Source organism: Canis aureus, chromosome 6 (genome assembly GCF_053574225.1).
Source record: "Canis aureus isolate CA01 chromosome 6, VMU_Caureus_v.1.0, whole genome shotgun sequence".
Lineage (NCBI taxonomy): Eukaryota > Metazoa > Chordata > Mammalia > Carnivora > Canidae > Canis > Canis aureus.
In genome coordinates, this window is record NC_135616.1 from 80,540,129 (window position 1) to 80,564,510 (window position 24,382).

Here is a 24,382-nt window from a genome sequence, read left to right on the forward strand (position 1 = left end):
CCCGCCCCCCGCGTTGCGTCGCGTCGCGTCACGGCAGGCCCCGCCCCCGACCCGTCCCTTCCCAGGCCTCGTCCCACGCCACAGGCCCCGTCCCACCCCGCCGCAGGCCCCGCCCCCACGGCAGGCCCCGCCCCCACGACAGGCCCCGCCCCCACGACAGGCCCGGTCCCTTCCCAGGCCCCGCCCCGCCGCAGGCCCCGCCCCCAATTCAGGCCCCGCCCCGCGCCGGCTGCGGCCGCCAACCCCGCCCCTCAGGCCCGCCACGGCCACACCCCAAGCCCCCGAGGGAGCGCGTGACCGGGAAGGAATTTCGGGGAACGAGGCGGAGCCCAGCGAAGGCCCGCCGAGCCCCGGCCAGGCCGCCTCTCCCCCGAACGGGGAGGCCGCCTGCGCTTCGCCTGTGACCCACGCCGGTGGCGCGGGGGCTGCGACGCGTGATGCCGCCAGCGGGGCCGCGGGGCCGCCGAGACGTCGCGCCCAGGCCCAGGCCGCCTCCCGCTGCTCGTCCCCGCCCCGGCGCCACCTCGCAGCCCGGAGACCTGAGGGAAGCGGGTGTCCCGGGGCCCGCGGGCACGAGCCGGTGACCTGCTGGGAGCCCGCCTGGAGGCCTCGAGGCAGTGATCTCCGGAAGACGGGAATAAACCGGTGGCGTCTCAGGGCCGGCTTAAAAGACATTCCTTAAAAAAAAAATCGTTCTATTTCACTGGACCTTGGCCGGGATTAAATGAGATAATTTCTGCAGGGTCTTCGTGTGATGCCCGGCGAGTGGATGATGCTTCGTCAAGTTGGCGGTCAAGCCCTCGGGAACGTCCACCGTCCACAGGATTTTCAAGTCCCTTTAACACGACATCGCGAAGGCCTTTATCAGCTGGCTCTTACCCACCCTCAGGACTCCTCGTGCTTTACTTCCCTTCTGGCATTTGGACCCCAACGACCTTCCCCTAGTTCCCCGAATATGAACTTCTCCTTCATTCCCTCCAGGCTTTGGCAAACGCCGGTCCTTCTGCTGGGTTGCCCTTCCTGCCATCCTCTGCTTAAAAGAGCCGAGGAATCGCAATGCCCAGTTCTGGGTTTGGCTGTGGCCTGCGCCAATCCTCGGCTCCCATTCTGCTCCGCCAGCCACCGTCCAACTGTATGACCTGCAAATCCTTAATCTTTGACTCGCACGATTATCATCAGGATCAAATTATACAGAAGAGTACTTAGCACAGCACCTGTTACCCGGCTAACTCAAAAGTGTTCTTTTTCTTCTCTTCCTCCTGAAGGGTTCTTTTCCAAACCCTTCCCGTTTGTACCTCGTGTGTCTACCATACTATTAATCACACCGCATGCTGTGTTATAATTGTTTATCGCTTGTCCATCTTTGCTGTAGATTGAGTTCTTTGTGGCGGGGGAGGGCTAAGACCTACCTTGGTCAGAACTGTATCCTCAGGAACTAGCACAGTGCTTGGCAGGTGGCAAGTCCTCTTGAATGTTTGTTGAGTGAATGAGTGAAACCCATGTAAGACAAGGAATGTAAGACAAGCTTTTGGGTGGGAAATTGTGCGTCAGGTTGCTTCACCATTTGAGCCTAATGATCCTATGCAAGATCTTTCTTTTTGGAGGCGAGGTGGCCACGTGTGCCTCACAGAGCACGGCGGCACACACACTGGCTGATCAAGAAATGTTTGATGGAATACTAGTGACAGAATTTACTGAGGACTCTGCTATGCAGAGGGGTAAATTCTGTGGGTCCCACAAGCCTTTCTTTTGGGGCCCAGGGAAAACAAGACATAGTTGCATACAGAGAAGCAATGTCAACCTTCCTCCTGAGACTGATTTCCTGTTCTGTCCCAGTTGGACTAACAAAGACCTGAGGAAGCTGCCCTAGTCCAACCCTGGGAGAAGGGGCGGATTATCACAGCAGAGGCCAAGGGCAGTCAGGACGGATGGGCCCGGGGGAGGCCAACTCTATCCGGGCACCAAGTCTGACTGGGGCTGGTGAGATCAGGTTACTAGTTAAAGGAGAAAGCTTCCCTCCCAAACAGCAAGACAAGACTTTAGTTTGCCAGGTGACCTGAAGTCCAAGTATGGTGAAGGAAGGACCAGGAGGAAGAAGGGAAAGGCCGGCCAAACCAAGCGACCACTGTGATCTTACCTGGGTTCCAAAAGCATCTGCTCTAACTTGTGTTCTCCTCCCCCACCCTTAAAAGCCTCCAGGGAGAAGCTGAGCTTCTGGCTCTGCAGAGGCAGCTGTTAGGTGATCCCTGAGTTCGGTGGCAGGTCATATTTCAGCACATGGCACTACTGCTCAAAGGTTCTCCGGAAGGCCTGGGAGAAATTCTGTGCTGGAAAATGCTTCCTCCCAAGATCCCCAGGCATGAAATGCCTTAGAAATAAGGACCCCAAACACAGCAACCCCTTAGGTACAACACAGGGGCCTGAGCCCCATTTATTTGCATAGCCAGAGGTTTCTGCCACAGGCATGTTCTTAGACTGTGGGTAGTCGTCTCCTTCCAGCCTGGGCAGGGGCAGGGAGAGACACACACACAAACATATTTCAGATTCCCTTCTCTGGGGTCTAAAGAAATCATTTTCTCCCTTCCTCAATCTCTATGAGACGGTGTCTGTAAGGCTGCTGCACGTGCACTCGCACGTGCAGAATCTGCTTGGGTTAAGCACCAAATATTAAGGAAAACCCATTACGCAGATTGTTCCTTTCGTCACACACACACACTGTGATGCTACCACAGAACGAATGTACATGCTTCCTTCTTTCTGATCCATGGAAGAAATTGCTCCATGGGCCTGAGCTGGACCTTCAATCACAGGGAGATTAGGGCTGTGGGGGTGGGGCTTCCAGAGAGCAATTCAGCCTCCGCCCTCTTCCATGGCTACATGGGTTTTGTTCCTGCGGGTGTCATCCAGATTTGGGCTCCAGAGTTAAGACAAAAAGGCTGATACTGTCAGGAAAGGAATCTAGGGCTTATAGCGTGAGTACTGTCTGAGGATAACTGCAGGGAAACAGGACCCCAAGCAGGATGCTCAGTAGGTGAATCGCATCTTTTGTGAGTAGCCCAGTTTGTCCAAGTTAGGATGGCAGGCCAGCTGCACCATTGGGGGTGGCCCACAGAGCAGCAGCAGCACGTCGTCCCCTGGGGCGGGCAGGTGCTCCCGGATCATGTCAGCAGTCACGAAGCCCTTACTGTAGGCCCAGTCTGAAGTAGAGAAGAGAGGAGAGGGCAGATACTCCAGACTCTCGCTGGCAAGGGGGCAGGATACGAGAAAGTGGGGAGGGGTGAATCCTGGGTAAAGCCTCCTGAGAAGGCATCAAATGGTAGCAGCAGCTAGGTGGGAATCCCTGGTCAGCTCTAGCTGCACAGCCGTCCCCACCACCCCCGGAAAACAGGGACCAGAAGGAAGGGGCCCAGGAGAGCACTAGGTCTGTGCACTCACACTTGGGAGTTTGGCAGTGGCACTGGTGATCGGTTTCACTGAAGTCAGAACCCCCGGGGGGGGGGGGGGGGAGGCCCTGATTTGGGGACATCCCGAAATGGGGAGGGTACCTTCTGGGGGGTGATCCAGAGTGAACCAGAGCTTGAAGCGATTGGGATATCGGGCCTGCAGCTCCTCCAGGTCCTCCCGCAAGATTATGTCCTTTTCGGTCTGAAAGGGGGAAGCAGGGGATCCCTGGGTGGCTCAGCGGTTTGGCGCCTGCCTTTGGCCCAGGGCGTGATCCTGGAGTCCAGGGATTGAGCCCCGCGTCAGGCTCCCAGCATGGAGTCTGCTTCTCCCTCCTCCTGTATCTCTGACTCTCTTTCTCTCTATGTCTATCATAAATAAATAAATAAATAAATAAATAAATAAATAAATAAATAAATAATCTATCTTTAAAAAAAGGTGGGGGGGAGCAAAGTCTTAAGAACCTCCTCAGGCCCACAGAAGAAAAGGCTCTCTGCTGTAATGAGCTTCCAACCCGGAGAGAAATAGAAAGTTCTAGGAATAAGCAAGACTTTTAGAGAGGTAGCATGAGGGGAAGGACAGGGGAAGAGGCTTTATCTACACACTCTGAAGAAGAAAGATGGACTATTTAACAGGGGAAATCCAAGGAGCAACCTTCGACAGCTAGAACTAGGTTCCTTAACTGTTCTCTTTTCATTTTCCCTTAGGGGCCAGGGAAGGATTTTGCTCAATGCTCTGTCTTCCTTGCGGCAGAAAAGGGTCCTGTGCCGTGCAGGGGGACCTCGGGCAGAGGCCGCAACAGGCACTGGAGCAGCTCTGCCTGCTGGGGCCACATCGCTCCGCCTGCCTCCGCCACCACTCTGAAGACTGAGGCCTGACGTAAGTAAACCAACCTGGTTGGCAAAAAGCAGAGAGCACTGGGTTGGATCTTCAGGGTCTTTCAGGATGGCCCGGATCAGCTGTAGCATCGGGGTGATTCCTGCAAAAAGACAGCCCACAGTGAGCTAGGATGGCCCCAGCCCCTGCCCCGCTCCTGCTCCTTAGCTGACCAACCTCTCATCTTCGTTCTGCTCCGTCTTCCCTTAGCACCCTAATCCTGTCCTCCTGTGCGTCCTGCAGCACTGACATTGCTTGACCCCACACTCACCTTCATAGGCGAACTGTGGTCATGCTCACTGTTCACCTAAGATCATGCCGTTGAGATCCCTCTAAGGAACTAATATCAGACTCTTCCTCTGAACGTCTATTGGAGGCTAGGACTCACATGACTACTTACTGATTCAACAATGAAGGTTCTGGAACACTGGGCTTATGGGTTCAGTGCATGGGCTTTGGAACTGGACAGAGCTAGATACTAATCCTGCCTCCGGATGTTATTATTTAACCCTGTGGAAACCATTCCGCCTCTCTAAACCTCCACTGTTTTCATCTGTAAAAGGGAAAAACTAACATCTGCTTCATAGATACGGATATAAAGTGAGTGGAATAGCGTCTGATATTTAGAAACATCCAGTGTTTGTTCATTTTCTTCCTTTTCGACTCCTCTATTTCTAGCTGCTTCTCTATTCTCACCTAAAGATTATTAGAGTCATTCAATTGGAGGTCTTGGGAGCGCCCACCTGGTTTATTTCTCTCATTCTATTAGTTAAAAAAAAATTTTTAAAAAAAGAAAAAAAATTTTTTTTTGTTTCTACCTGATTATGATTTTATTTTTCAGATACTGGGAGGTCTAGGCATTGCCAGGAATCCCCTGATTAATAGCTTGGCTGTGATTACCGAACCTTCTGAGGGTCACTTGGGTGTTTTCATGGCAACAATCAACAATGGTGGGAGAGAACGGCCCCTCAAGGGACATACACCTGTTCCGCCGGCAATCATTCCCAGTTTCTTCGCCACTTGGGGTTCTGGCGGAGATTTTTTGTTGGGCTGAATGTTAAAATTCCCTGAAAAGTCCAGAGAAGAGAGGGGTGGAAGAAAAAAGTCAATATAGGGAAATAAGAAAACAAATACAAAACTGAAAATATGTCCCAGGCTGCTCTGAAATTTCAGCTGCTCTGAAATCAGATCCTGAAGCTTCGATGGAGGCTTGAGTTGAGCAGCCCTGACAACAGTACACTTGAGGGACAATGGGGCCAGGACTATCTGTCCCATGTGGCTAAGTACCAGTCAGCTTGGGGCCGCCGCCCGGTGAGTCATCAGCTGCCTCTGGCAGGGGGTCACTTCCTGGGGAGGGCGCCAGGCAAGGGGCCAAATGTGGCTGTGTTCCCGAGTGGCCCAGAGCAGCTCCAGGGGCTTGCTAATGCCCGCAGCTGTTCCCAGGGGCAGGGGCTAGAGGAGCGGTCTCTGGCCACCTGACACTCTCTGTCTGAGAAGCGAATCCCTGAGGGAGGGAAAGGGAGGCACCGGTTTGCCGCAGACACCTCCACAGCCCTCATGGCTGGGACTTCTGGTGGATAGAGAACCGATCCCTGGGGCTAGCGGAGCTGAGAAATATGCCTTCCGTCACACTGATGCTAGTCTGAGGGAGGCGCAGCTCTGGCCCTTGCCAGTGAGCACACGCACGTGCACGCACACACACAGCCGCCCTGTGCCAGGACGGGGGTGCCGGGGAAGTGCAAGTCCGGCTCAAGGAGGGGAGAGGCGTTACCTCTCCCCGTGTAAGTGAGCAGCCCGCTGGGCCCTCGGAACTCCACCACGTCCCCAATCTTCAGGCTGTTCAGGTACTGAGACATCTTCCCTCCGTCAGGAAATTTGGGGTGTACGCCCTTCATGTAGACCTGGTGACACAGAGCGGAAAGCACTTTACGTGGAACGTCGCTGCCTTCTGAGCTCCTGCCGGGCGATCCTCCCTGAAGCTGGGGCAGGAATGGCGCCCGCACTGGTCTCCCCAGTCCACGTACCGTCTTCATGTGCCCCAAGCGCACACGTGCCTCCCGTATCAGCAAATCTCGGAAGTTTACCAACTCCAGCAGGAGAAGGACAGGGAGCTCCCGAGGGCTCCTTTGTGCTCCCTTACCTTGATGACAAGGTCCACGTAGCCTAGGTCCTCGTCACTCGTGACAGGCGTGTACGGCCTGATGACCAGGCTGCCGTCGATCCGGGCAGACAGGTAGACGTGTTTGCCTGGGGGCATGTGGAGAGCTACACGAGGCCGCTGGCTTCCTGTCAGCTTTCAAAACACTCAAGGGGGTTTGGGAGGACTGGGATGTCTTGCTTCCTGGCATGGTTCCAGTGAGCTACTCAGCAGCGAGGACCCTTTGGGCCCCCAGTTGATCACTCATAAGCCCCCGTCACTGGAGACACTCCTCAGTTACTGCCAGGGCCTTAGCAGCAGCGGGGGAGCGAGGTCTGGGCAGCGAGCGTTTGCTCCAGGGGAGGTGGAAACAAGCCCTGCAGGGAGGAGGAAGAAGGGGGAGGGCGAGGGATGTCCGGGGCACCCTGCAGCTCACGGGTCCAGAGCTGGGGAGGGAGTGGGAATCGCCAGGGACAGGGGCCGCCCGCGCGTCCTTACCCACGGGCAGCCCCAGGACGTGGTGGGCGCTGGGCAGGGCGAAGCGGAACCTCTTGGTGTTGTGGCTCACGGTCTGGGGGAGGCACGACGCGGTTCACCGGCAGGTCCTGCGGCCAAGCCCCCGAGGGCGCCCGACCCCTGGGACGGCCCGACCCCGCCGCCCTCCCGGACGACTCACCGTCCTGTCCAGCAGTCGCAGCAGGTACTTCTCATCGGGGTCCAGCAGAGTGACCTTCGGCCGGCGGGACCTCCGGGCCAGGTAGGAGCCCAGGGCCAGGCCGAGCACAGTCAGCAGCCCCACGCCCAGGGAGGCCAGCAGCGCGGGGCCCTGCGTGTAGAGAGGCCGCGTGGCCGTCACGCTGGCCGGGGGCTGGCCGGGGGCTGGCTGTCCGGCTCCCGACGACCAGCCGCCCCCGCGGGCGCCCGCCAGCTGCAGCGCCGGAGCCTTCCAGGGCCGGGGGTCACCGACTGGGCGTCCAGGGCGGGTGCACAGCCCTCCGGGGCGGGCCGGGGCCGGAACCCCCGCTCGGAGTTGGGTGCACAGCCCTCCGGGGCTGGGCCGGGGCCGCCGACGCGGGGCAGGGCGAGGGTCTTACCGGCTGGAAGCCCATGACCGAGCACCTCGCCGTCCGCCGCGGGGTCCGCCGCCAGATCCCACAATGCGCCGCGGGGCGGGCGGGGGCCTGGCGGGGCGGGCGGGGCGGGGCCGGGCCCAACGGGGCGTGGCCTGATGGGGGCGTGGCCGGGGCCTAGCAGGCCCTAACGGGGCGGGGCCCGATGGGGGCGGGGCCTAGGGCGTGGTCTGACATGGCCGGGCCGGGCCCTGACAGGGCGGGGCCGGTGGGGGCGTGGCCTGGGCGTGGCCTGCCATGGCCGGGGCCCTAACGGGGCGGGGCTTGGCGGGCTCTAACGGGGCGGGGCCGATGGGGGCGTGGCCTGGGGCGTGGCCTGCCATGGCCGGGGCCCTAACGGGGCGGGGCCTGGCGGGATCTGAGCCTCACCCGCTTGCTCCCAGACTCGGTGGCCCGGTGGGGGGCCGGGAGCCCCCGGATCAGTCCAGGACCCTTTGGGAGCGCCGCTCCAGCCCCCTCCCCGTCTAGCCTTCCGCTCCTGCCGCTTCGGTCCGGTCCGCTCACCCGAGCTACACGGGAGTCGGTTACGTGCAGAGCCACACCGCGCTGGGGGCTGGACCCCGGGTCCGCGGGCGCTGCCGGGAGAGCGTGTGCGGCAGGAGGGTGGCGCGGGGCTCCTCCGGGGTGGACGGTGCGGCGGGGCAGCTTCGTCTCCTGGTCTCACCACACTGGCCCGGCTGAGCAGCGCCGGACCGCCGGGGCCCCTCGGTAGCTTCCCTTGGGACAGGTGCCTTCCTGTCCTGCCCTGGGTTCCCCGACCTCGGGGTCAGAGACCCGGGACCGTATGGAGCCTAGTCCGCGGCCCTGTAGTGAGGCTTAAATGAGACCCGTAGTGTTCCTAACGCACTAGCTGTTAGAGCAAAGCACTCGCCAGATGTCAGCTACCCTGACGGCTCAGACGATTGCACTGACAGTGTCTCAGCACTGAGCTCTGCTGGCAGCAAAATGGGACAAGAGGAGTCAGAAATAGACGCTGAGAGTCACCGGCGCGGCACATTTGCCAAGATGGCCATTCCGTCTCGTTCACAGTTTCCCAACCAGATTCACGTGTGTCCTTGATTTCTTCTGCGATCTCTTGCCTTGGCTCATAGATACACACCTTGATTTTCACAGGGTGTCGTCTGTGTGTGTGTCCTATTCTCCTCTCCTTAGAAGGTCACTGGTCTTATTGGATTAGGCCCCACTCTAACGACCTCTTTAAAGACTGTCTCCAAAGAGAGATCCATTCTGAGGCTAGAGGCTAGGACTTCAATATATGAATTTTGAGGGGGCAGGTGACACAATCCAGGCCATAGTAGAGGGGTCCTATTTTAAATGCCACTGCTTCTTAAAATTTTGATTTCTAGTTATACATTATTAGATAGAAATAGCCCGATTTCTATGTGTTGATCCTGTATTTTGTGATCTTGCTAGGCTCATTCATTAGTTCTAAGAAGGTTTTGTTTTGTTTTGCTTTTGATCGATTTCTTGGAATTTACTATATCATGTCATCTGTGAATATAGTTTTGTTTCTTCCTTTCCAGTCTATATGCCTTTTCTTTTGCTTGCCTTATTGCACAAACTAGTACTACTGCCTAGTTCCCCATCTTTGGAAGAAAGCATTCGGTGTTTTACCATTAAATGTGATGTTAGCTGTAGGTGTTTGGTAGCTGCCCTTTATCAGGTTGAGGAAGCTCCCTTAATTCCTAGTTTTCTAAGAGTTTTTTTTTTTTTTCTTGCATGGATGCTGAACTTTGCCAAATGTTTTATTCTATATCAATTGATATGATCATCTTTACATTATAACATAGTGGATTATGTTGGTTTTTTTGTTGTTAATATTGAGCCACTGTTGCTTTCCTGGGATAAGCCCCACTCGGTTCTTGTGTATTGTTCTTTTTGTACATTATTGTGCTCGATTAATATTTTGTTGATAGTTTTTACAGCCACATTCATGAGAGGTATTGCTCTGTAGTTTTCTACATCCCATACTGTCTCTGTCTGGTTTACATTTCTAAAATGTATTGTTTGGATCAGAATCCGAATAAGGTCCATACACGAGATTTGTTTGTCTCTCAGGTATTTTTAAAGGTATAGATTTTCCCTTCGTCTCTCACTGTTTTTTTCCCTCTCACAAGTTTATTCACTGAAAAAAAAAAAAAAAACAAGAAGGCTATAGACTTAACCACTAATAAGGTGCTTGTGGAAGGTATTTGAGGTCCAGCGTTCGAAAAGCACAGCAATCTCTAAGTTTATAAATATTCCTGGGTGAATCATAGCAATTCCCAGGGGCCCTACTGACTAGCAGGAAGGCAGGTAGTTGTAATCAGGGAGCTATGTTTCTCCTTCTCAGATAGGGAGATCTGTCTGGGTGCAAATCTATAGTCCAGGATGGTAGTGCATCTCTTACTTTTAGAGGGTAGATCAAAGAAGCAAATATGAGCATTTAGTGTGGGGCTGAGGCTAGAGGGTCAGAGAATGGATTTCAACAGGGATGCGAATGAAAGGATCAGAGGCAGGCAGGAGCAGCTGGATTATGAAACCTGGGGGAATCCAAGAAATAGAAAGTTGACAAATGGCAAAAATCATCATAGAACACACTTGCCACACTTGCTAAGGCCTATCCTGTTTCAGGCACTATTTTATGCATTAGGGGATATAGAGTTCAACAAGACACAGACCCTCCTTAAAGGAAGTAAAAATCTGGGGGCTCCAATCCTTAAAAAAGAAGCAAAACCAAAACCCCATTCTTGGCTCCCTGTTGTTCTTAGAATAAACATCAGGCGTAGACTCCAAACTTCCTAAAAGAAGTTCCTTTCCTTACAGACTCCATCTGCTTTCTCTCCTTTAGCAACACCACACTTTTTCTATTTTCTTACTAGTCTTCACAAGTACCATTCCTTTTGCCTAAAACATTCATCTTCCATCCTTCCACCCACCCTTCACCCAGGTTTTTCTAACTTATTCAGAGATTGTTGTAGGCACAAATTTAAGATGGCTCCCAGGATTCCTACCCTCTGTCAGACATGACCTGAATACTTTCCTGCCTTTGAATGTCGGTAGGACTTTTGTCTATGATGGGACAGTCCCTCTCTTGATTAGGTCACTTAACTTTTAAAAAAGATTTGGTTTATTTATTTTGACAGAGATAGAGCACAAACAGGGGGAGCAGCAGAGGGAGAGGGAGAAGCAGACTCCTCTCTGAGCAGGGAACCCGACACAGGGCTCAATGCCAGGACCCTGGGATCGTGACTTGAGCCAAAGGCAGATCCTTAACTGACTGAGCCACCCAAGCACCCCAAGAGTAGGACACCTTACATATGACTTGTCTTAGTAGACCACGGAGAGATTCCCCACTGCATTTGAAGGAGACGACTGCCATGTTGTACGAGCGCCTTGGAGCTGCTCCCTGAGGGCTGCCTTGAGATGCTGAGAATGAGCCCCCGGTTGACAGCCAGCAAGAAAACTAGGACTTCAATCTTATAATCACAATGGACTCAATTCTGCCAACAATCTGAATGGGCTGGAAGAAGATTCTAAGCCTCAGGTGAGATTGTAGCCCTGGCTGACACCTTGTTTTTATCCTGACCATAAGACCCAGGTAACCCGTGCTTGGGCCCTTGACCATAGAAACTATGTGATTATAACTTTGCATTATTTTTAGCTACTGTTTGTGGCGATTTATCATACAGCAATAGAAAACTTGTATAGAGCTGAACTAAAGCAGCTATTCTTCAGAGGAAGCTTTTTTTCAGCCACTCCTATCCTCAATAACCTGATCTCCTTAGACATCTTGACTCTGTCCTACTTTTTCCTAGACATGGTTATGTCTGATCCATTTTGTAGTCAGTTATTTTCTGTTTCCTGCCTAAAATTTCATCTCCATGAGGTAGGGACTGACACATTTCCTGTACCTTACAAAGTGCTTTCTTACATTAGTGGTTCAGTAAGTATTTGGGGCATATATGCTGTTTTAGTATTACAGCACAAGAAAGGGAAATTGTCATTCAATTTCTATGAACACAAGTGTAAAATTCATAAATAAAATATTAGCAAATTATATACAACATTTATTTATTTATTTGAGAGAGAGAGAGAGAGAGAGAGAATAAGTGGGGAGGTACAGAGGGACAGAATCTCAAGCAGACTCAGCACTGAGCATGAAGCCCAACATGGGGAGCCCAGTGTGAGACTCAATCCCACAACCATGAGATCATGACCTGAGCTAAAACTAAGAGTCAGACCATCAACACACGGAGACACCCAGGTGCCCCAACAATCATTATTTTTTTTTATTTTAAAGATTTATTCATTTATTTGAAAGAGCATAAATGGGAGGGGCAGAGGCAGAGGGAGAGTGAATCTCAAGCAGGCTCCATGCTGAGCGCAGCAGAGCCCAATCTCATGACCCTGAGATCATGACCTGAGCCAAGACCAAGAGGCTGACACTTAACTGACTCAGCCACCCATGTACCCCTCCAACAATTATTATTTTTTAAATATTTATTTATTTATTTATTTGAGAGAGAAACAGAGAGTACAAGCTGGGGGGAGGGCAGAGGAAGAGGGACAAGCAGACTCCCCGCTGAGCAGGAAGCCCAACGTGAGGCCTGATCCCAGGACTGTGAGATCATGACCCAAGCTGAAGTCAGACTCAACCCACTGAGCCACCCAGGAGCCCCAGCAATTATTTAAAAAAAAAAAACAATAAACCATAATCATGTTGGTTTTATCTCAGGAATATGAAGATAGGAAATCTTTACATAAAATTCTCTGCACTAACAGATTTTTCAAAACTATTTTATTCATTTACTCATGAGAAATACAGAGAGAGAGACAGAGAGAGAGAGAGAGAGAGGCAGAAACACAGGCAGAGGGAGAAGCAGGCTCCACACAGGGAGCCTGATGCGGGACTCGATCCCAGGACTCCAGGATCACACACTGGGCTGGAGGCAGGCGCTAAACCGCTGAGCCACCCAGGGATCCCCTGCACTAACAGATTCATGGAGAATGATCATATGGTCATCTCATTAGTTGCTGAAAAAAACACTTAATAAAATTCAACCCCATAATTCTTAGGAAGCTAGGAATAGATGAGAGCTTCTTTAACTTAATTGTATATCAATGTTTTACTGCAAATATCGTATTTTAGATACATTTCCATTAATCAGGAAGAAAACTAGAATATCTGTAATCATGCCATTATTTAATATGGTACTGGAAATCCTAGCCCAAGAGTTGGCAAACTTTTTCTGTTTGGGTTAAATAACAAATATTTTAGGACATACAGTCTGTGTTGCAATTATTCTACTGTGCTGTTATTGTATGAAATACAGGTGATACATGAATGAATGAAAGTAATGTGTCCCATTAAGACTTTATTTACAAAAACAGGTAGTAGGAAATATTGGGCATACAGGCCATAGTTTGCCAATCTCTGTTCCAGCCAGTGCAATAAGATAAGAAAAATAAATGAGGAATTAGAACTGAAAGTGACAAAACAGTCATTAGTGACACATAGTATGCATCTGCTTAGAGAGTTCAAGAGAATCAATGAGCTCACTATCATTAGTAATAAGAAAATTCACGGTGATTTCTGGATATGAGATCAAACTAAAATACTAAAATGTTCAAGGGCACCTGGGTGGCTCAGTCGGTTGAGCATCAGACTCTTGATTTCAGCTCAGGTCATGATCTCAGGGGTCATGAAATCGAGTCCTACATTGGGCTCCATGCTCAGCGGAGAGTCTGCTTGAGATTCTCTCTTCCTTCCTCTGCCCCTCCCTTTACTCGTGCTCTCTTTCTCAAATAAATAAGCAAACCTTTTAAAAAGTTTATTATAATTGATAACTATACCTATAAATATTATAGAATAGTTTAATATATTAATATCAACAGAAAATATAAACTATGTAGGAATAAATATAATGAAGGAGGTAGGGCAGCCTGGGTGGCTCAGTGGTTTAGCGCTGCCTTTGGCCCAGGGCCTGATCCTGGAGACCCGGGATCATGGAGCCTGCTTCTCCGTTTGCCTGTGTCTCTGCCTCTCTCTCTCTCTCTCTCTCTCTCTCTCTCTCTGTGTGTGTGTGTGTGTCTCTCATGAATAAATAAAATCTTTGAAAAAAAATGAAGGAGGTACAAGGCCCTGCTGAGAAATCTACCAAATTCCCTTAAAAGACATATAAAACACTCTTTCCCATTTCAGTGGTGGTGGTGGGATGCAGCTCCATCTTTCCAGTGATTTGGTCAAAAACCTTGTGGAGTTATTCTTACTGTTTTCTCAAACCCTACAACCAATCATTCAGGAAATTCTCTTGGATTGATTTTCAAAATGTATTTTTAAAAATCTAACCACTTCTTACACCTCCACCACCACAACTCTGGTCTAAACCATTTTCTCAAAAAAATAAAAAAATAAAAAATAAAAAAAATTTAAAAAAATAAAAAAAAATAAACCATCTTCTCTCACTTGGATGCCTGTGGAAGCACCCTAATTAACCCTGTTTCCAACCCAGTCTGTTCACTACCCAGAAGCTGGAATAATCCTTTCATAATTTCAGTCAGATCACGTCACTTCTTTATTCAAACCCCTGCAGTCTCTCTGCCTCACAGCTCTCCTGCGCCTTGCCTCTCCCACTTCCATATGTGCGCACCACACGGGTAGCCGTCTCGGTCTGCTTGCTGATGCATCCTGAGAGCCTACGACAGTGCAAACAATAAAAGAGAGAACTACTAGCTCCAAGGAGAAATTACACATGAAAGAAAATATAATCACAGATTGCTGCTGTGAGATCAAACAATCAAGCAGTCCCTAAGCACAGTGTAGCTGCTAGGTTGCCTCGCCACACGCCACAAATCCGGTTGCTAAGGAAACAAAGAAACCGTTATTACCCATGACACAGCAGGTAGCGCGGGCTTCGTGATGCAATAGTTCCCTTCGCTCCCTTCCCCGAGGTCCCCCTGGGGAACCTGGATCTGTGGATCTGTGGATCTGTGTCGCAGCTGAAAACTGCTAAACTTTGGAGGCTCCTAGTCTTATAGGGGGACTGCAGCCAAGCCCAAACTTCACCCCTCAGGGAGACATCGTCTTATTATCCTGACGGAGGAAACACCTTCTCTGAGGAGCCTCAGGAGGGCTACATCTCTCCAGAGACAGTTACTGTCTTAGAGCAAATCTGCCCTGTGGTGTGGCGCCGCCGCCTGTGGCTTCTAAGACGGCTCTGCAAACGTCCTTGAGAGGGGGCCCAAGCCCTGGAGAAAGGCCTGAGAATCGCCGGCCCGTGGTTGGTTCAGCGGTGACTACTTCACGAGAGAACGTGACCACCGGGAAAATATCATCGGAAGACCGGAGGGATCAGCGCCTATTGTGGGGCAGCATAGAAGGGCCCACGCTCTGTCATGTATGACAGTTACGTACATGAAATGTATATGAAATAACCGAACAATGGTAGTGTAAGCACATTATGTGGAAATATGGGTGCAAACAAACACTGGAAGGAACAGTTAGAAGAACTCGAGGTGGCTATGTGAGGTCACGCTCACTTGCTCTCCCTCCTGTCCCTGTGTCGACGCTTCCTCGAGTTCATCTGCTCAGCCTCTTACCGTTGAAATCATGCCCAGAGGCTCGGCCTCTGAAAACCTCATGGCTTTATATGCTGACAAATTTCAAAATTTGCAACCAGGACGTCATTAGAAATCTTGACAAGGGCAGTTTTGGTTGAGTGGCAGGGGCAAAACCCTGAGTGCAGAGGGTTGAAGAAATTCATAGATTTATAAAGTATGGATATACCTCCATGAGGAATCAGATCATCTTATCACAAATCCCAAGTAAAACCTTTTTTGTGAGGAAAGACCATAATTCAAATGTAAAGAAGCATACGGTTAAAAGAAATCCTAGTAGAAATTCCTCAAAACTTCACACTCACAAATTCTGTTCTTTATAGACTTTTTCTAGATACATATTTTATGCATGCCATGACTTACTGAGCTAGTGGTTTTATGTTTTGTGGCTAGAATAATTTTTTGATCTGTCAAAAAATTATGTGATAATTATGGTATTATGTGATAATTCCATTTTCTCCTTACATCATTTTTTAAAAAGATTTATTTATTTATTTATGATAGACATAGAGGGAGAGAGAGAGGCAGAGACACAGTCAGAGGGAGAAGCAGGCTCCATGCAGGGAGCCCAACGTGGGACTCAATCCTGGGACTCCAGGATCGCGCCCTGGGCCAAAGGCAGGCGCGAAACCGCTGAGCCACCCAGGAATCCCCTCCTTACATCACTTTGACACTTCCTGCTTTTGAAAAATTGTTTAAAAGTAGTGTCATTCTGAGGTGCCTGGGTGGTACAGTTGGCGAAGCGTCTAACTCTTGCTTTTGGCTCAGGCCATTATCTCAGGGTCTCAGGGTCATGATCTCAGGTGAGATTGAGCCCCGTGTCGGCTTCAGATTCTCTCTCCCTTTCCCTCTGCCCCTCCCTCTTGTGCTCCCTCTCTCTCTCTCTCTCTAAAATAAATAAATAAATCTTAAAAAAAAAAAAGTGGTATCATCCTGTCAGGTGTGCTGCTGCTGCTGATCCATTGGAATGCTGGGTTTTCAACATGGCACTATTGACATTTTGGGTGGGATCATTCTTGGTTGTCAGGGCTGTTCCAGATGTTGCAGATTTTTTAGCAGCACCCCCCCCCCCGCCTCTTTGCACTACATGTCACTAGCATCCCCTGGTTGTGACAACCAGAAATATCTCCAGACGTTGCCAAATGTTCCCCGGTGGGGGTTGGGAGCAAAATCAACCCACGGTTGAGAACCACGGCTGAAGAGAGGGTCAGGGAACTATGGAGCGCAGGGGGGCTGGGAGGAAGGTGCTTACACAGCGAGGGTGGAATGGAAGCAAGACCCAAAACTTGTTATCCTAGTTGGTCTTTGTCTTAGTTCTGGTCTTTGCCATTCTTTGTTGTTGAACACAGTCCGCCGTCCCCTGGAGATGCTGTGTCTGCGTTCCCATATCTGCTCTGCTTACGGTGTGTCTTTCTTGGGATGGCACAGGTCGGGGATGAGAGGCCGACAGTCATAGACAATGCTTCCCTGGGCACAGAAGAGCTCTAGAAATGGCTGAGGTGGTTTTTCTCCTTTCTTTTTTCTTTCTTTTTTTTTCTTTCTTTCTTCCTTTCTTCTTTCTTTTTCTTTCTTTCTTCTTTCTTTTTTCTTTTTCTTTTTTTTCTTGTCTTTCTTTCTTTTCTTTCTTTCTTTTTTTCTTTCTTTCTCTCTTTCTCCCTTTTTCTCTTTCTTTCCTCCCCCTTCCAATTGTTTCTGCAACCTTTGTTTTCCTGCCCACTGCTCCTCGCCATGAGTGCTACTGTGCCTAGATCAGTCTTTGTGAAGGACAGTTGTGTGAATCAAGTCTGAGTTCTTCGTGCTCCATGAACATGGTAATTTGTCAAAGAAGAAAGGCAGAAATAGAATTTTGGAGAGTAAGTATAGTGTAGGATGGCCGGTAGAAGGAGAAGTAGCAAAGGAGCCGGCAGATGTAGGTAATGGTTAGACTGTATTTTTGCAAAAGAATTAGGATTTCCTCTATATAATAATACTAAAATTAGGGCACCTGGGTGGCTCAGCCAGTTAAGCCCCTGACTCTTGATTTTGGCTCAGGTCGTGATCCCAGGGTCATGAGATTGAGCCCTACGTTGGGCTCCATATCCTGTGTGGAGCCTGCCCAGAGTTTTTCTTTCTCTCCCTCTGCCCCTCCTCCCCTCTCTCTCTCTCTCTCTCTCTCTCTCAATAAATAATCTTTAAAAAAAAATAATACTAAAATCATTTAAATAATAAAGATAATAGTCATAACTAGGATTAACAAACCCTTAGTACATGCTTAATACTATTTTAAGTGTTATGAGTTAATTAATTTAATCTTCACAACCCCGTGAATACAATTTTTTTAAAAAGATTTTATTTGGTAGGGAGAGAGACAGAGAGAGCGAGCAAGCGAGCAGGGGGTGGCAGAAGGAGAAGGAGAGAGAGAAGCAGGCTCCCCACCAAACATGCTGCAGGGCGCCCAAAGCGGGAATCGACCCCAGGACCCCGGGATCATGACCTGAGCCGAAGGCAGATGCTCAACTGACTGAGTCACCCAGGTGCCCTGATTTTTGTTTTTTTAGGTAGGCTGAACAGCCAGCATGGAGCCCAGTCCTTGAACTCACAACTTTGACATTGAGACCTGAGCTGAGATCAAGAGTTGGACGCTTTTTTTTTTAAATTTTTTATTTATTTATGATAGTCACAGAGAGAGAGAGAGAGAGAGAGACATAGGCAGAAGGAGAAGCAGGCTCCATGCACCGGGAGCCCGATGTGGGATTCGATCCCGGGTCTCCAGGATCACGCCCTGGGCCAAAGGCAGGCGCCAAACCGCTGCGCCACCCAGGGATCCCAAGAGTTGGACGCTTAACCAACTGAGCCGTCCAGGCACCCCAAGAATGAGCGATTTTTATTCCCATGTTAGAAATGAGAATATTAAGGCCCAGAGGGGGTCAGAATAACTTGTCCAAGAGGCAGAGCTGTGTTTCGAATTCGTATACCCTGCTTTTAAATCCTCATTTTTAAGCTCAGTGTCATCTACAAAAGACACGGCCTCTCTAGAAAATACCACTGACACTGAGAACGGCTCTTATGGAACAAGATAAAGAAGAATTATTAGGCCCATGAGAAAAAAAAGGTTTCTGCCAGCTGACTAAAGCTCTGTTGGAATTTTTTAATGGAAATCTCACCGAAAGATTTGCTTTCATTTTATTGGTCAGTGAAATTGCAAGGAACATGGGAATTTTGTTCATTTTTAGATGCATACATGGTCTCCCATGATGTTATTTATTCATCGATTTAGAGAGAATTGATACCTATATCGATCAAGTTTTCTATGTCACACAACTTAATTACTGATTTTGTTAAGTTCCTTGTGGTATCATCCATGGTTAGTTCACCTTATTATTCATACTGTCTTTAACAGCACTTAACCTTAAGTAAGTAATATTTGCTGAATAGATACATGAAAGAATATATAACCCTAACTCCTTATTTTTCAGTGGAAATAGATTCCTGATGTAAATAACATGGCTCCTTCCCTCAAGAAGGTTATGCTGCTGTTATACTATTAACTTTTTAGAGGCAGATATGGTATTTTAATGCTGTGATGAAAGTATTTTCTTCTCAGAAAAATGCACATGTGGATTCCTACCAAATTTTGTACACAGGTCTAGGGGATTCGTGGCTATTTTAAATGTTTGTTCCTGAATCCCAACTAAGCAAACTTTGCTTCAGCAAAGTCTCAGCCTCAGCACCTTGGAAGTTTCGGTCTTGCTATGGCTTGAATACGTCCCTCCAAATTCATACGTTGGAGCCCTAACCCCCGGGGTGAGGGTAATAGAAGATGGAGCTTGTGGGAGGTGATTGAGCACTGAGGGTGGGGGCTTTATGAGTAGGATCAGCGCCCTTAGAAGCCTGAGGGCTCCTAACCCACCTCTGCCCTATGAGGATGCAGCAGAGATGCAGCCGGTCATGGGGAACCGGAGAAGCAGGCCCTCGCCAGACAGCGCGACCGCCAGCACCTCCGCCAGCACCTCCGCCAGCACCTCCGCCTTGGACTTCGCAGCCTCCAAAACGGTGAGAACTAGATTCCTGTTGTTTACCAGCCACTCAATCTATGGATTCCATTACTGCAGCCCAGACGCTAGGCCCGGGGTCTGGATCTGGCCCCGCGGTTCCAGCACGGTCAAGGTCCCAGCACAGAGGGTTGCTGTCACCCTACGCAGGCGAGACCTCCCTCAAGGAGAGAGCTCGCAGTGTGATGCTCTCCCGCTGATAGTGCCCCAAGGTGGCCCCTTCCCCCTCTGTGGCCTCTGAACCCCGAGGACGCGGTCTCGTCTCTGCCCCACTCCCACCGCGCCACCTCCCTCGAGTACCCCAAGAAGTCACACCAGGGTGATCGCACATCTCGCCTGTCGGCCGTGTGGGTTCCCATCTGCGGTTCTAGCGTGAGTCTCAGGAGCCCTTCCGTTCCCCGAAGTGCCCGGGATAATAAGCACACGGCGGCTGCTCAGAAGGAGTAGGCCTGGAGCTCAGCTTTATTGGCGGGCGGCCGAGCGGGTTGGGGCGGGCCCGGCGTCCTCCCTGGAGGCCGCGGGCTCGGTGTCCGCCTCCTCGGGCCGCGTCCAGACCCTGATCTGCCTGACCAGCAGCCAGGGCTCCTGGGGCACCAGCACGAGCAGCCGCAGGCAGCTCAGGCGCGCCTCGGAGAACACGGCCTGGTCCAGGCGCCCGGCCACCAGCGGGCCCAGCAGGGAGTGGCGGCCACAGTGGCCCGCAACCCACGGCCCGAGGCCCAGCTCCACGCAACCCTGGTGCAGTAGGTGCAGCCCGTGCGGCTCGGAGCCTGTCAGCACTGCCACGCGGGCTGCCCTCTGCGGCCTGTCCCAGGCCACGGCCAGGTAGTTGCCCCGCACGGGGCTGAGCACGGAGTAGCACTCCTTGTTCAGGACGTAGGCCACCTGGGGCGGGGCGCTCCCCGCGGCCATCATGTCGCTGAGGACAGTGGCGGCTGGGTTGTCCGGCTCCCCGGACGCCTCCTCCTCCTCTTCCTCCTCCTCCCCTGGGGGCGCGCATGGGTCCCCAGCCGCCGAGCCCCGGCCCGAGCCATGGAAGACCGCCGGGTTGAAGCGGATCGGGGCGTCCTGGGCCAGGAGAAGACGGAACTCAGAGAGGAGCGAGGGGATGGGAAGGTCGGCGGGGAACAGGAGAAGGGAGGCCAGGCGGCCCAGGTCCCCGGCGTGCACGACCTTCCCCGAGAGGCGCAGGCCCGAGAACTCCAGGACGGCCCAGGGAAACGCTCTCCAGGCCCACAGGACCCGGAGACGCTGGAAATGAATTCGGGGCTGCAGCGAACGCGATCTCCCATCACCAGAAAGTATTCGGACAGGTTGTGAGCGAAGTTCATGAGGAGCGCGTAGCTGGCCCTGCGCCCGGCCCACCGCGCCCCGCAGGCCGAGCCGCGACTCGGGGAGCCCGGGTGTCCCGGGCCCGGGGCCCCCCCGAGGCCACCGCCGATCACCAGCAGCCTCCCGGCTTCAATGTGGCACCCGAAGAGCCCCGAGATGTTGGCAGTCGTCTGGCCGAGCCATGCGGGGTCACCCCCTGACAGGTGCACCAGCACCAGCACGTTGTCCAGCTCGGCTTCTGACGAGGCCTGGAAAAGGGACCGCAGGGTGTCCAGCAGGTAGGTCCCGCGCGGGCCCCACTCCGAGGCGATGCCGGCCACCAGCAGCCCTGGGCGGGACGGGGGCCTTAGGGCCTCTCCTCTCGCCCCCCTAAATGCCACGCCCGAGGCAGGTTGACACCCTTTCCCAGGGACAGCGTGTCCGCACCTGGTGCCCATCTGTGGTTACAGGTTGCGGAGGGGCCTCACTCGGTCACGACTTTCAAAGGCTGGTGGCGGGAACTAGGACAGGCCTGTTTGATGACGGAGGCTGCCGTGTGCCAGAGGCTGGCTAGCCAGGCTTTGGCCCCAGAGCTCCCTGGCCGTGGCGGTCACGGGCGGACTAGGGGGTCTCGGGAGCTTGGCCGGGGAGCAGCTGCTCGGTGCACCGCCCTTGTCTTCCCGCACCTGGCGCCCCCTCGGCGCTGCCTCTCCCGCGGCCTCCGGCCTCCACGGGCCAGCCTGCACCCCTCCACGCCTTGCTCGCGGGGCGTGGCCGCCCCCGGCACAGCCTGCTTTCCTCACCGGTTGCCAGCCCGCTTCCCTCTTGTCGGGGTGCCCCGGGGCCCCCCAGGCGCCCCACACTCACTCCTTCCCTGCGGAGGAGATCCAGCCAGGAGCCGGTAGGTGGCCTGCTGGAGGACAGGGGCGGCTTCCCACATGTCCTTGAAGGCCGCCAGGTGGTCCCTGCTCTCAGAGCCGAGTTGCTCCTGATTGAGCCGCCACAGCATTTTCTTCTTTTCCTCCTGCTGAGGATGAGATGACTATCAGCCCCGACGCCACCCTGACGCCCCGGGACCCTCAGGGGCACACCCCTCCTTTAGGACAGCGGGGAAAGCCCGAGTGGAGTGTCAGGGCTCAGCTGGCCGCTAGCCCCACCTCTGCGTGAGGACACAGGAGACTCTCCAGTAGGGGCGCGGGCCCTGCAATCAGGCTGGAAGCAGGGGTACCTGTCGGGGTTCTAGAGCCCTCTGGGGGGACTGCCTGCCCGCCGCGCCTCACATCTAGGTCTTCCCGCGTTGGCGGGCTGGCGAAGGGCACCCAGCCGGGCTTAGGCCGCGAGTGCCCCGGCAGGGCTGAGACCCCACAGCGCCTGCACCCCAGAGCTGGCCCTTGTCGCCCCGACACGCGGCATCCCTGCACCCCTGCCCACCTCCGCCCAGGCCGGGCCCCAGCCGCCCTGAGGCATTAAGGAGAACGCGGACGCCCAGAACCTGGCGCGCCCGGTGATGAACGTGGTCCTGCCCTTGCACAGGTGGCCCGCATGGGGGAGGGCACTTCAGGGCGTCTCAGGCCCTTCATACAAGAAGCGGGATGAGTGACATCCTGGACGCCAGGCTGCGGTGATGAGTGACATCCTGGACGCCAGGCTGCGGTGCGGCCCGGGGCCCGTGGTCCCGCCAGTCGGCCTGCTTTCCCAGACGTGTCTACGCGTTGCCCTTGCCACACTTCAACCGCCCTCTCTTCCTCCTTTTGCCTTTATTCACATTTTACACATCTTTCAAGGCTGGTTCAATATTTATCTTTCCTCGGATACACTCCTGACCATCCATGTGCCCTCTTAGAACCTCCGAGAACGAGTGTTGGTGTGAGTGGAAAACCCCGCTCCCCCGAGGGATCCCCGAACAGTCCGACGCCCGTGTCCGGTCCTCACCAACGATGGGTTCTCCGTGAGATGCTCTTCCTCGTTCTCTTGGAGGAGGAAGCTCAGGATGACGAGGGGCACAGCAGCTATGACACATCCCCACGGGCGGCCGCGCATGCTGCGGGGCCTGGAGCAGCTCTGCCAACAAATGCGAGCAGGACAGGACTCCCGAGCGCCCCGGCCTCCCCTGGCCTCTAGCCCCCCACTTCCTTTCCCCTCTTCCCTCCTCCCAGACCCGAGGCCCAATCATCTCAGTTACCTTCACTCCCCCACTTCAGCCCTCCCCTCCCCCGCCCCGCAGCCGTCCAAGGAGACACAAAGGCCAAGGAGTCTGATTCTACCCCACTCCTACTTTCTTCACCTCCTGTTTGGGTTTCCAGGCGAAATTGGAGTAGTGCCTTCAGTTTATCAGCCCTTAGAGACCCGACCAGAGAGGCTGTGTTGTCAAGATGAGGAAATGAGGGGTTAAGCCTTAACCATATTCTCCCTAAACCCCAAATCCAAGTCACAGTCTCTGCTTGGATGCCGCGGGTGAATACTCCGAGTCCTGTCTCTTAGTTGCCCGTTTACCTCTGTCCCGAACCACCCCCACCCCGCCCCCCCGGTGATGTTACGTAGATGACGATGTTTGAGTCAAGTCAGAGGGACCAAGGGAAGCCCTTGCTAGTCTATCTCCCCCCATCCTGAACGGGTAAGCAGGATGCAAACCTAAAAAGTGACCAGAAATTTCTAATCCTGTGCAAGTCTTTGCCACGTTTGGAGCGCTGCAGCCATGTGGGCTTTTTGTCTAACAGAAGGTATGGCTCGGGGGTCTGTCAGGGAGTGGAATTTCTCTGAAATCAAGGAGAAAATACCTTAATATTTCTGTGTCTGCAGGATGGGGGTCCTAGAGTGGCTCCTCTGAGGTAGCAGAAACTGGTCACCTCTCCCGGGAGACCCTGCTTGACAACCATTGTCCCCCCTGAATGGGCACTGGTTACCCCTCCGGCCTCACATCCAGCACCTGTTTCTGGGTAAGGTGAAGCTGAAGTTTTATTTTATTTTATTTTTATTTTTTTAAGATTTTTTTTTTTTGAGAGCGAGTGAGCACGAGGGAGGGGCGGGGCAAAGGGAGAGGCAGAAGCAGGGAGCCCCACCCAGGGTCCTGGGATCCTGACCCAAGGCAGACTTGACCAGCTGAGCCCCCCAGGGGCCGGGGCCTAACATCTTAAAGCTGGCTTCCAGTCTTTTATCTCAAACTTGGAAGTGTGGAAGTTAATGGTCAGTCTGAATGTGATAGTGAATACGACGGGTCATCCCCCCACCCCAGGGCTGCCGCAGACGGTCCCCGCAGGGGTTGGGGCTCCCATTCGGCCCCTGCGCAGCCAGCCGGGGGGTGGCCGTCACCGCAGGTTGGTCCTCAACTTCTTACGTCGGCTGCCCACTTCCCAGAGCGGCCCAGGGGCCTCTGAACCTTGCTCCTCTTCTCTTCCTCCGCTCGGCTCAGGACCCGGATGGCACTTGGGGTTCGTCCTGGCTCTCCCCGCGCCGCCCCCCACCGGCCTTGGCATCAGGCAAGAGGCAGGTGCGGCCTCTGCGAAGAGAAGCACAGAACCGAATGACCCCGTCTCTGACCAGGTCGGCTTTCTAGTTATGGAAACCAGAACCCGCATTTAGGGTAAGATTCTACTCACAATAGTATTTTATTTCCTTTTGGTTTTATTGAGATGACGTTAACGTCCAGAACTGTCTATGTAAGCTTAAGGCGACAGCGTGCTGCCTTTACTTACGCATGTTGAGAAATGATGTGGACGTAAGTTTAGTTAACACCCATCATCTCATGTATAGACACACACACACACAGGAAAAACACATTTTTTTCTTTGTGATGAGAATTTTGAGTATTTACTCTCTTAGCAGCTTTTTTTTTTTTAATTTTTATTTATTTATGATAG

General features: G+C 52.6%; 2 protein-coding genes and 1 long non-coding RNA gene across 7 annotated transcripts in view; 1 reads left to right on the forward strand and 2 right to left on the reverse strand.

Moving 5' to 3' along the window:
• The first annotated feature begins 229 nt into the window (after positions 1-229).
• LOC144316536 (uncharacterized) overlaps positions 230-24,382 on the forward strand; it is a 57,625-nt gene continuing 33,472 nt past the window's right edge. For 3 of the 5 annotated variants that reach the window (XR_013382503.1, XR_013382505.1, XR_013382504.1), the window contains exons 1-4: positions 230-4,917; positions 19,087-20,824; positions 22,369-23,461; positions 23,935-24,105. This is a non-coding gene — a long non-coding RNA (uncharacterized LOC144316536). The remainder of the gene's footprint in view (positions 4,918-19,086; positions 20,825-22,368; positions 23,462-23,934; positions 24,106-24,382) is intronic. The other 2 variants (XR_013382506.1, XR_013382507.1) reach the window with 2 other exon arrangements.
• Positions 2,402-7,646, reverse strand: CYB5R1 (cytochrome b5 reductase 1). Its single transcript, XM_077902550.1, has 9 exons — positions 7,549-7,646; positions 7,131-7,280; positions 6,953-7,025; positions 6,458-6,564; positions 6,089-6,218; positions 5,301-5,384; positions 4,335-4,420; positions 3,546-3,645; positions 2,402-3,197 (listed from the first exon to the last, which is right to left on the reverse strand). Exons 1-9 carry the CDS (start codon positions 7,561-7,563, stop codon positions 3,025-3,027), a joined length of 918 nt encoding a protein of 305 aa, XP_077758676.1. The 5' UTR covers positions 7,564-7,646; the 3' UTR covers positions 2,402-3,024.
• Positions 19,654-23,492, reverse strand: LOC144316532 (alpha-1,6-mannosyl-glycoprotein 4-beta-N-acetylglucosaminyltransferase-like). The gene is given in 6 exon segments (XM_077902546.1): positions 19,654-20,461; positions 20,464-20,874; positions 21,393-21,549; positions 22,458-22,586; positions 22,801-22,884; positions 23,157-23,492. Coding segments are annotated over 4 exon segments (1,461 nt in total). The 5' UTR covers positions 22,566-22,586; positions 22,801-22,884; positions 23,157-23,492; the 3' UTR covers positions 19,654-19,676.